The 12873-nt window shown below is 41.1% G+C and overlaps 1 protein-coding gene across 3 annotated transcripts in view; it reads left to right on the top strand.

Moving 5' to 3' along the window:
• The window catches only part of LOC124595045 (ATP-binding cassette sub-family A member 7-like), a 610990-nt gene that overhangs the window by 449791 nt on the left and 148326 nt on the right, over positions 1–12873 (top strand). For all 3 annotated transcript variants that reach the window (XR_006978174.1, XR_006978175.1, XM_047133608.1), the window contains exon 35: positions 1483–1660. Coding sequence is in view for 1 of the 3 variants with exons in the window: in XM_047133608.1 (XP_046989564.1) it covers positions 1483–1660 (178 nt within the window). In the remaining 2 variants the exon portion in view is untranslated. The remainder of the gene's footprint in view (positions 1–1482; positions 1661–12873) is intronic.

Below are 12873 nucleotides of genomic sequence, written 5' to 3' on the forward strand. Positions count from 1 at the left end.
CTGCTGTTTCCCCAACTTAAATTCCATCCAGCATGTGTGGGTTGCGTTGGTGAGACATGTTGCAGAACATCCACATGCTCCAACAACCATCAAGCCATGTCAACTGTGCTGTGGACAAATGGAAGACCCTACCAACCTTGTGGCCAGCATAGGAGCATGTTACAGAGCATGCATTGCTATCTATGGTGATCACACACCCTGTTAAGAACCATAGCCCCCCCCCCCCTCCCAACACCCCCTTCCCATTTTTATTGCTCAGGGTACTGTCATAAATGTTGGTGATTTAAGTGTAATTATTGTTTTTGAATAAAAGTGTCATTTCTGCTCATCTCATTAAGGACACCTTTCAGTTACTTTTGATACTGTACCGTGATAGTTTTTGCTATGTCTGATCCAAGTTTCAGCAATTAGTAAGTTAACAATAATATCTTTTGTTGATGATACTGACATGAATTGATTAAAAGCTGAGCTACAAACCCTCATGGGATATTACTGGAATTAACCAAATAATATCCCTTACAGAAACATAAGCTTTCACAATAAACATATCTGGTGTTAAAATATTTCTGGTTAAAATAAGGCATCATGATTTTAATGTACCTCCTGCTTTTGAGTGCACTGACTTACTTCCTCACGTCTTCTTCTTTGTAATAGCTTTAATACCTTTTGGTCATCTCAGTATCTACCATTGGCAGCAATAATACCATGGCCAGGCTGCCGATCTCCTTAACCAGACTATGTGGTTCATATCTCATTGAGGTACAATAGAAGCTAGTTGCACCTTCAGCTAAGTGATGGGAGAAAAAATATGAACAACCCATTATACCTTCGTAGTATTTTCAAGACTGAAGGGAATATTTAACATAGCATGGTGGAATAAGATGTCTGAAATCCTTAGAAAAATGTGGAAAGATGAAGAGGCAGACTAGTTATCTGCATTACCTATAAACACCAAGTAGTAATAATAAAGATGAAGGTTTGTGAAATACAAGATCATCCTAATATATCTGTAAGGCAGAACTGTAGTTTACCACCACCATTGTGTAACTTACTGTCAAAGAATCAGCAATAGAAGTTAAAATAACTTTCGAAACATGAATAAAGCGCAAGAGACTCAAATGGCAGAACTGTTGTTCATAGGTTTGTGGCAAGTATGTAAATGGAAAACCATTGAATGTCAGAGAAACTTGTTTGCAATACGTGTTAACAGTAAACAAAGCAAAGACAAAAGGTGACTAAAGAATTTGAATATGAAGTTCAGTGTAGTTTGATGCTGAAATAACTGCGACTAAAAATAAACATATGTACAAAAGTTACTTACTGCTTCCTTTATCATATTGTCAGACTTATTACACTCCTATCTCTCTCTTTGAATGAAACTAATTTGATACAGAACTGCATTTTTGTGTTAATGTTCCTGATACATTGTGGATATTTCGTGCTGTATCATAAATTACCGTTGTATCATTTCATCTTTTTCAGCATAAAGTCTGCTTTGAGTCTCATCCGTGCAGTGTCAGTCATATTTGCTCTGAGTTTTGTCCCAGCATCATTTGTTGTGTTCCTGGTAGAAGAACGAGTCAGCAAATTCAAACATTTACAGCTGGTATCGGGAGTGAATCGCCTGGTCTACTGGCTTTCTGCATTCACTTGGGATATGGTGAGTGTATGATCCATCTGGTTTTGTAGATAGTTTTAAATTAGTGTGTACCTGCCAAATAAGAAAGAAAATATTGATTTCCAGTCATTTATTTCAGAGGTAACACATTTTTCCTTCACAGTGTAGGAACATAAACAGTACAGTTGCCAAGTCTTGGCACCCGATAGCATATACTAACTTCTAACAGTTCTTGTTTCATTTGCCCAGAATATTATTCCATTAGGAAAATGGCAGTGAAAGTATGCAAAATATTCTTGCATTTTTCTCTGAACAAAGAAAATGAGGTACATGCAAAAACAAAACAAGCTACACTAAGCTTTTGATCAGTTTATCCCTACGTTGATTTTGTTCTGATTTGTTGGATAATGTGTAACATTACTGCATGGTTGTGTTGAAAAAGGATTCAAGACCCCACTATGCCTCTTCTGATTCTTACCAAGCAGTAAATGTCTCAAAACTTTTTGCTTGTTAAGATTGTGACAATAAGTTAGCAATTATACTTTGTTTTGGTTGTGAGATTGTGCCAGATTCAGCAGTAACATATCTTTTCCACTTCATAACCAAAAAATTATTGACAAGAGGAATGCGCATTTAGTTCGTAGTCTGCAGACATTTATTAAGTGGTTGCTATCATTCGAGGTCACGAAGTTGTAGCCCACAGATATCCTCCCTACTTGGCAATGGACAGACTACAGCACCCTCAGTTTCATTTTACACACACACACACACACACACACACACACACACACACACTTACATCATGCTGGCTGGATTGCATTTTGGCAAGTGGACTAGGATGGGGGGGGGGGGGGGGGGGGTTGTCGGGTGTGAAGGATAAAGGAAGAGAGTGGTGAGGGCGTGAAAAGTGTTTGGGAGTGGGTATTAGTGGCTCGGAGAGCGGAAGTAGATTTGCTGGTTAGGAATGCAGGTATGAGGGGTGCCAGGTGGATGGCCTAGGCATGTGATACATGGGTACTGGAGCCAGTGGGGTTCAGAACACAATGAAGGTGATGTGGATTGGGATTGGCTGGCAGGACAGTGGAAGGGGAAACTGTGAAGTGAAAGGTGTATGGACTGTGCGTTAACAGAGACTGTGGCCAGGGGCTTTACAGGAGGGAGGGATGTGTTACAAGTAGAACTCCCATCTTTGTAGTTGAGAAAATCTGATGGAGGATGGAAGGGCCCAAATGGCTATAGACCATGGAGCAGCTATTGAAATCAAGCAGGTCGTGTTCAGGTGCATATATGCCATTGGGTGGTCAACTTTGTTCTTGGCCACATTTGATAGTGGCCTTCATTGGATAGGATAAGCCTGTGACAGAGTTGGGGTAAGGAGTTGGACAGCTCTTGCACCTGGATCTTCCATAGGTATATGATACATGTGGCAATGGGTAGGGAGTAGGAGTGACTGTTGTGAGGTTTGGAGGGTGATGGAATACCACTTCAGGACTGACGAGGAAAGATCTTGGGTAGGATGACTCTCATGACACCCCCCCCCCCCCCCCCCCCCAATCCCATGGACCTTGATATTTGTGGGGAGGATTGCGTGCCTCAGCGGTACAGATAGACATACCGTGCAACTACAATGGAGGGCTATCTGTTGAGAGGCCAGACAAATGTGTGGTTCCTGTAGAGGGGCAGTAGCCTTTTCAGTAGTTGCAGCAGCAACAGTCTGGATGATTGACTGATCTGGCCTTGTAACATTAACCAAAACGGCCTTGCTGTGCTGGTACTGCGAATGGCTGAAAGCAGGGGGAAGCTACAGCTGTAATTTTTTCCGAGGGCATGCACCTTTACTGTATGGTTAAATGATGATGGAATCCTCTTGGGTAAAATATTCAGAAGGTAAAATAGTCCCCCATTCTGATCTCCAGGCGGGGACTACTCAGGAGGATGTTGTTATCAGAAGAAAGAAAACTGGCATTCTGTGGATTGGTGCATGGAATGTCAGATCCCTTAATCGGACAGGTAGGTTAGAAAATTTAAAAAGGTAAATGGATAGTGAAGTTCGGTGGCAGGAGGAACAAGACTTTTGGTCAGGTGAATACAGGGTTATAAATACAAAATCAAGTAGGAGTAATGCAGGAGTAGCTTTAATAATGAATAAAAAAAAAAAATAGGAGTTTGGGTAAGCTACTACAAACAGCATAGTGAATGCATTATTGTGGCCAAGATAGACACAAAACCCATGCCCACTACAGTAGTACAAGTTTATATGCCAACTAGCTCTGCAGATGACGAAGAGATTGATGAAATGTATGATGGGAGAAAATAAATTATTCAGATAGTGAAGGGAGATGAAAATTTATTATTTATGGGTGACTGGAATTAGATAGTAGGAAAAGGAAAAGAAAAATAAGTAGTAGGTGAATATGGATTGGGGCTAAGGTATGAAAGAGGAAGCCGTCTGGTAGAATTTTGCACAGAGCATAAATTAATCACAGCTAACACTTGGTTCAAGAATCGTTAAACAAGGTTGTACGCTTGTAAGAGGCCTGGAGACACTGCAAGGTTTCAGATAGATTATATGATGGTAAGACAGAGATTTAGGAACCAGGTTTTAAATTGTAAGACATTTCCAGGGGCATATGTGGACTCCGACCACATTCTATTGGTTATGAACTGTAGATTAAAACTGAAGAAACTGCAAAAAGGTGGGAATTTAAGGAGATTGGACCTGGATAAACTGAAAGAACCAGAGGTTGTAGAGAGTTTCAGAGAGAGCATTTGGGAATGACTGACAAGAACAGGGGAAAGAAATACAGTAGAAGAAGAATTGGTAGCTTTTAGAGATGAAATAGTGAAGGCAGCAGAGGATCAGGTAGGTAAAAAGCTGAGGGCTAATACAAATCCTTGGGTAACAGAAGAGATATTGAATTAAATTGATGAAAGGAGAAAATATAAAAATGGAGTAAATGAAGCAGGCAAAAAGGAATACAAAGTCTCAAAAATGAGATCGACACGAAGTGCAAAATGGCTAAGCAGGGATGGCTAGAGGACAAATGTAAGGATGTAGAGGCGCATTTCACTAGGGGTAAGATAGATACTGCCTACAGGAAAATTAGAGAGACCTTTGGAGAAAAGAGAACCACTTGCATGAATATCAAGAGCTCAGATGGAAGCCCAGTTCTAAGCGAAGAAGGGAAAGCAGAAAGGTGGACGGAGTATATAGAGGGTCTATACAAGGGCGAAGTTCTTGAGGACAATATTATACAAATGGAAGAGAATGTAGACGAAGATGAAATAGGAGATATGATACTGCGTGAAGAGTTTGACAGAGCACTGAAAGACCTAAGTCGAGACAAGGCCCAGGGAGTAGACAACATTCCATTAGAACTACTGACAGCCTTGGGAGAGCCAGGCCTAACAAAACTCTACCAACTAGTGAGCAAGATGTATGAGACACTCGAAATACCCTCAGACTTAAAGAAGAATGTAATAATCCCAATCCCAAAGAAAGCAGGTGTTGACAGATGTGAAAATTACTGAACTATTAGTTTAATAAGCCATGGCTGCAAAATACTAACATGAATTGTGTACAGATGAATGGAAAAACTCGTAAAAGCCGACCTTGGGGAAGATCAGTTAGCATTCTGTAGAAATGTTGGAACATGTGAGGCAATACCGACCCTACGACTTATCTTAGAAGATAGATTAAGGAAAGGCAAATATACATTTCTAGCATTTGTAGACTTGGAGAAAGCTTTTGACAATGTTGAATGGAATACTCTCTTTCAAGTTCTGAAGGTGGCAGGGGTCAAATACAGGGAGCAGAAGGCTATTTACAATTTGTACAGAAACCAGATGGCAGTTATAAGAGTCGAGGGGCATGAGAGGGAAGCAGTGGTTGGGGAGGGAGTGAGACAGGGTTGTAGCCTATCCCCATTGTTATTCAACAAAAGCAAAATGAGGATAGTGAAATGTAGTCGAATTAAATTGGGTGATGCTGAGGGAATTAGGTTAAGAAATGAGACACTTAAAGTGGTAGATGAGTTTTGCTATTTGGGGAGCAAAATAACTGATGATGGTTGAAGTAGAGAGGATATAAAATGTAGACTGGCAGTGGCAAGGAAAGTGTTTCTAACGAAGAGAAATTTGTCAACATCGAGTATAGATTTAAGTGTCAGTAAGTCGTTCGTGAAAGTATTTGCGTGAAGTGTAGCCATGTATGGAAGTGAAACGTGGACGATAAATAGCTTAGACAAGAAGAGAATAGAAGCTTTCAAAATGTGGTGCTACAGAAGAATGCTGAAGATTAGATCGGATGATCACATAACTAATTAGGAGTTTCCGAATAGAATTGGGGAGAAGAGAAATTTGTGGCACAACTTGACTAGGAGAAGTGACCGGTTGGTAGGACATGTTCTGAGGCATCAAGGGATCACCAATTTGGTACTGGAGGGCAGCTTGGAGGGTAAAAATTGTAGAGGTAGACCGAGAGATGAATACACTAAGCAGATGCAGAAGGATGTAGGTTGCAGTAGGTACTGGAAGATGGAGAAGCTTGCACAGGATAGAGTAGCATGGAGAGCTGCATCAAACCAGCCTCTGGACTGAAGACCACAGCAACAACAACAACAGCAACAACGACTCTCATTTCTGGACATGATGATAGATAGAGTCCTGGTGATGGATATGGCTTAGTTTGTCCAGTCCAATGTGATATTGTGTGATCAGAGGTGGGTGCTCCGTTGTAGTTGATTCTAGGGGTGGTGGGAGGATTGAAGATATAAACCATAAATGTGTTTGCAAACTAGATTTGGTATGGGGGAAGGGGGGGGGGGGGAGGGGGTGTAGTGTCTGTCTGTGAATACTGTCATGAGACCTTCAGCATACAGGGCATGGGAGTTCTTGTCACTACAGATATGCCGTGCATGGGTGGGCTGGCTGAATAGCAGTGAACGCAAATAGCAGACAGAGTTGCTGGAGCACAAGGTTTCAACCAAAGACAGATAGTATGATAAAAGTTGTTTGAATATAGTGCCAAAGAAAAGATATGATTCGACAAAGTGATGAGGGAGCAGTATTTTGTAAGGATGAAATCATATCTAAAGTAAGATTAAAAGTATGTAGTATTGATGATAAAGACAGAGCTGCCATGGGCAGAAGATTAACTAACTTAATTGGAGGAACAGAAAGCAAAAATAGGTTAGGAGATCATGCAGTAGCAATTGAGATTAAGATATTTATTATCTCCCCCAATCCTTTCCACTTCTTTACCTCAATATGACCACCACATTCTTTTTGTTTTGCAGGAATTCTGTACTCCCACGACATAAATATGTGTGATGGTGAACATAGGAATGAATTGATATAATGTGCTAGTATTCTGTTTGCTTATGACTTGATTTCAGTCATTGGTGTAGATACTGTGTACTATTTAGTCCATAATTGCAGGTCATTACAAATGGAGGCATTACAAGATGAAGTCTGAAATTTCATGTTGGCTGTTCATTAGCAGATAGCTTGACATAACCCTCTGGAGTCTAGGGCATACATTTGGGCACAGGAAATGTTGGTATCTGAAAAAGATTGAGATGGGGGAAACAAATATATCAAAGATGCCACTAGAAAATGGTGAGTCAAAGATGAACTTGCCTGTCCTACGGAGAACTTTCTTGGACCAGAATCATGGGGTAGGAAAATGTGGGAATCCTATCAAAACACCTTTCTGGTGAATTTGTTTAACAGATGGGCAGTGTAACACCAAGATGACCTCATGCAAGCCAAGAGTTTTATATGGCACACAGTAAAAGAATAAATGGAGCTGAGCAATTTAAATATATAGTTCTGTTTGATTGGAGCCTTCAAGGAGGACACTTGTCATGCAGTTCACTGTTCTTCTGGATGCCTGAGAAAATAAAGATGCCTCAATAACCACTGCTGCTTTGAGATTGTAGTTCGGCCAGTGTCTGCCACTCTCACCATGCCCACTCTTTGCTGCTGATTGCACTGCAGGTTTTTCTTTTGTGGTTTGAGATTCATCACACCTAGCAGAAGATAAGAGCTGCACTGGCCATCTCAAAGCTCACTACCTCCTGCATCTAGACAGCAATCTGTTAACCAAAGTTCGAGGCTCTACTACTTGACCTTTTCTAAACCTCTTCCTGCTCTATGCAAGAACTTTTGATCCTGTATAACATGGCTGTCTAGTGGAGTAGAGAGACTTGAGGATTGAGGAAGGATTTTATCCTGAAGGGTAAAATTAAATTTCCTGAGGGGTAAAAATCAGAAGAATTTGACTGTGTTTGAGTCATGAGACTAAATTAGTTTTAGAAGATCATCACTATTATCACAATCTTTCAAGATATAATATTGATTATATAAGTTCTCAGTAATTATGTTTTTCTCACTTACTAGCACTCTGCAGTGGGGATACAGGTTTCTCCCATATTCCACCCATTACACACATACGTTCCACTTTGTACAATACATCAGTAATGATAAAAGTGATATACAGGGTGAGTCAGGAGGAAAGGTACATGGTTTGATGGGTTATACTACAGGTGATTCTGAACAAAAAACTTCTAATAAACATGTTGTTGTTGTGGTCTACAGTCCTGAGACTGGTTTGATGCAGCTCTCCATGCTACTCTATCCTGTGCAAGCTTCTTCATCTCCCAGTACCTACTGCAACCTACATCCTTCTGAATCTGCTTAGTGTATTGATCTCTTGGTCTCCCTCTACGATTTTTACCCTCCACGATGCCCTCCAATGCTAAATTTGTGATCCCTTGATGCCTCAAAACATGTCCTACCTACCGATCCCTTCTTCTAGTCAAGTTGTGCTACAAACTTCTCTTCTCCCCAATCCTATTCAATACCTCCTCATTAGTTACGTGATCTACCCACCTTATCTTCAGCATTCTTCTGTAGCACCACATTTCGAAAGCTTCTATTCTCTTCTTGTCCAAACTGGTTGTCGTCCATGTTTCACTTCCATACATGGCTACACTCCATACAAATACTTTCAGAAACGACTTCCTGACACTTAAATCTATACTCGATGTTAACAAATTTCTCTTCTTCAGAAACGATTTCCTTGCCATTGCCAGTCTACATTTTATATCCTCTCTACTTCGACCATCATCAGTTATTTTACTCCCTAAATAGCAAAACTCCTTTACTACTTTAAGTGTCTCATTTCCTAATCTAATCCCCTCAGCATCACCTGATTTAATTTGACTACATTCCATTATCCTTGTTTTGCTTTTGTTGATGTTCAGCTTATATCCTCCTTTCAAGACACTGTCCATTCCGTTCAACTGCTCTTCCAAGTCCTTTGCTGTCTCTGACAGAATTACAATGTCATCGGCAAACCTCAAAGTTTTTACTTCTTCTCCATGAATTTTAATACCTACTCCGAATTTTTCTTTTGTTTCCTTTACTGCTTGCTCAATATACAGATTGAATAACATCGGGGAGAGGCTACAACCCTGCCTCACTCCTTTCCCAACCACTGCTTCTCTTTCATGCCCCTCAACTCTTATAAGTGCCATCTGGTTTCTGTACAAATTGTAAATAGCCTTTCGCTCCCTGTATTTTACCCCTGCCGCCTTCAGAATTTGAAAGAGAGTATTCCAGTTAACGTTGTCAAAACCTTTCTCTAAGTCTACAAATGCTAGAAATGTAGGTTTGCCTTTTCTTAATCTTTCTTCTAAGATAAGTCGTAAGGTTAGTATTGCCCCACGTGTTCCAACATTTCTACGGAATCCAAACTGATCTTCCCCAAGGTCCTCTTCTACCAGTTTTTCCATTCGTCTGTAAAGAATTAGCGTTAGTATTTTGCAGCTGTGACTTATTAAACTGATAGTTCAGTAATTTTCACATCTGTCAACACCTACTTTCTTTGGGATTGGAATTATTATATTCTTCTTGAAGTCTGTGGGTATTTCGCCTGTCTCATACATCTTGCTCACCAGATGGTAGAGTTTTGTCAAGACTGGCTCTCCCAAGGCCATCAGTAGTTCTAATGGAATGTTGTCTACTCCCGGGGCCTTGTTTCGACTCAGGTCTTTCAGTGCTCTGTCAAACTCTTCACGCAGTATCTTATCTCCCATTTCATCTTCATCTACATCCTCTTCCATTTCCATAATATTGTCCTCAAGTACATCGCCCTTGTATAAACCCTCTATATACTCCTTCCACATTTCTGCCTTCCCTTCTTTGCTTAGAACTGGGTTGCCATCTGAGCTCTTGATATTCATACAAGTGGTTCTCTTCTCTCCAAAGGTCTCTTTAATTTTCCTGTAGGCAGTATCTATCTTACCCCTAGTGAGACAAGCCTCTACATCCTTACATTTGTCCTCTAGCCATCCCTGCTTAGCCATTTTGCACTTCCTGTCGATCTCATTTTTGAGACTTTGTATTCCTTTTTGCCTGTTTCATTTACTGCATTTTTATATTTTCTCCTTTCATCAATTAAATTCAATATTTCTTCTATTACCCAAGGATTTCTATTAGCCCTCGTCTTTTAACCTACTTGATCCTCTGCTGCCTTCACTACTTCATCCCTCAGAGCTACCCATTCTTCTTCTACTGTATTTCTTTCCCCCATTCCTGTCAATTGTTCCCTTATGCTCTCCGTGAAACTCTCTACAACCTCTGGTTCTTTCAGTTTATCCAGGTCCCATCTCCTTAAATTCCCGCCTTTTTGCAGTTTCTTCAGTTTCAATCTGCAGCTCATAACCAATAGATTGTGGTCAGAATCCACATCTGCCCCTGGAAATGTCTTACAATTTAAAACCTGGTTCCTAAACCTCTGTCTTACCATTATGTAATCTATCTGATACCTTTTAGTATCTCCAGGATTCTTCCAGGTATACAACCTTCTTTCATGATTCTTGAACCAAGTGTTAGCTATGATTAAGTTATGCTCTGTGCAAAATTCTACAAGGCGGCTTCCTCTTTCATTCCTTCCCCCCAATCCATATCCACCTACTATGTTTCCTTCTCTCCCTTTTCCTACTGACGAATTCCAGTCACCCATGACTATTAAATTTTCGTCTCCCTTCACTACCTGAATTATTTCTTTTATCTCGTCATACATTTCATCAATTTCTTCATCATCTGCAGAGCTAGTTGGCATATAAACTTGTACTACTGTAGTAGGCATGGGCTTTGTGTCTATCTTGGCCACAATAATGCGTTCACTATGCTGTTTGTAGTAGCTAACCCGCACTCCTGTTTTTTTATTCATTATTAAACCTACTCCTGCATTACCCCTCTTTGATTTTGTATTTATAACCCTGTAATCACCTGACCAAAAGTCTTGTTCCTCCTGCCACCGAACTTCACTAATTCCCACTATATCTAACTTTAACCTATCCATTTCCCTTTTTAAATTTTCTAACCTACCTGCCCGATTAAGGGATCTGACATTCCACGCTCCAATCCATAGAATGCCAGTTTTCATTCTCCTGATAACGACGTCCTCTTGAGTAGTCCCCGCCCGGAGATCAGAATGGGGGACTATTTTACCTTCTGAATATTTTACCCAAGAGGATTCCATCATCATTTAACCATACAGTAAAGGTGCATGCCCTCGGGAAAAATTACAGCTGTAGTTTCCCCCCTGCTTTCAGCCATTCGCAGTACCAGCACAGCCAGGCCGTTTTGGTTAATGTTACAAAGCCAGATCAGTCAATCATCCAGACTGTTGCCCCTGCAACTACTGAAAAGGCTGCTGCCCCTCTTCAGGAACCACATGTTTGTCTGGCCGGCCTCTCAACAGATACCCCTCCGTTGTGGTTGCACCTACGGTACAGCCCTCTGTATCGCTGAGGCACGCAAGCCTCCCCACCAACGGCAAGGTCCATGGTTCATGGGGGGAGGCTAATAAACATATACCCTTTTATTAACCGTTGCTGGGTAAACCAATGAAAGCAGCTAGGAATGGGAATGGTGCAGGTGACGGTAAATTAACATATTGTTTTGGTATGGTTTGTTTAATTGTGTACATTTCCTCACAGAAGATGTTCAAACAGTTCACCGTCAACTTCAATGCATGTTGCAGCTCTTGTAGACAGGCATTGTGGTGTGATTGGAGCTCAGTTTTGCATTCCTTTACCTGGGCACAAGCATGTAAAATATGAATGAGAAGTTCCTCACTTGTGTTCACTGTGCACTTGTAGATGTCGCTCTTCAGCCACTCCCACAAACAGTAATCCAATGGGGAGAGATCAGGTGGCCTCGGTGGCTAAGCAGTGACTCCATGGCGACCGATCCAACGACCAGGAAACGTTTGTTGAGATACTGTGTCACTGGCCATATGGAATGTGTAGGAGCTCCGTCATGCTGAAAGTACATATGAGCTTGTGTTGCCAAAGGGATACCCTCCACATAGTCTGGTAACACATTTTGAAGAAACTCAAGATACTGTGTCTCAGTGAGAGTTGGTCACCAATAATACCGCACCACTCATTGACTGAGAAACGTCGTTGGAAATTCGTTTCCACAGTAGCGTGAACATTTTCATTTGCCCATACATGAGAGTTGCTCGTGTTGTTGATTCCGTTGTAGGTAAATGTTGACTCATCAGTGTACAGAATACATGGAATTAATCGCTCATTGGCAATGATCTATTGACAAAACTCTTGCCAAGCGGCAGCATCTCCTTCATGCAGATGTTGACACTCTGCCGATGAAAGGGATACAGATCATGCTCTTGTACTGTATCACTCGTGTTTGTTGAATACCAAGCTGGGCAGCAATTCTTCTAGAGCTAGTACAGGGTAGCGTTCCACTACTTGAAGAATGTTCTCAACTTCATTAAGAGTTTGTTGTACGGACATTCAGAGACAACATTTACACTGGGAAGCGTACCACAGTCACGTAATCCATGAAACACCCTGCTAAACATCCTGCTATGTGGCACTTTGCGCTTCCGAAATAGTTCTTGGTATTCTTGCACAGCAGTTCTGGAATCCCCATTGGACAAACCATAGACAAACACCATGTCACCATACTCTGCACGTGTTGAGATTCGTGGCATTTTCACTACACAAAACTGTATTCATTGTTCATGTAGCAACACTGTAATACCGTGCACTATGACAAGCACTGTTGGACTGAGACTTGAAGTAAACAACTGCACCATGCACAAATGAACTGCGTACTGACACGTTTAGTATGGATGATGCTACACGTTTCTCGTTCCTAGTTGTTTTCATTGGTTTACCCGGAAACGGTTAAGAAATGGACATATGTTTATT

Source organism: Schistocerca americana, chromosome 2 (assembly GCF_021461395.2).
Source record: "Schistocerca americana isolate TAMUIC-IGC-003095 chromosome 2, iqSchAmer2.1, whole genome shotgun sequence".
NCBI classification, from domain to species: domain Eukaryota; kingdom Metazoa; phylum Arthropoda; class Insecta; order Orthoptera; family Acrididae; genus Schistocerca; species Schistocerca americana.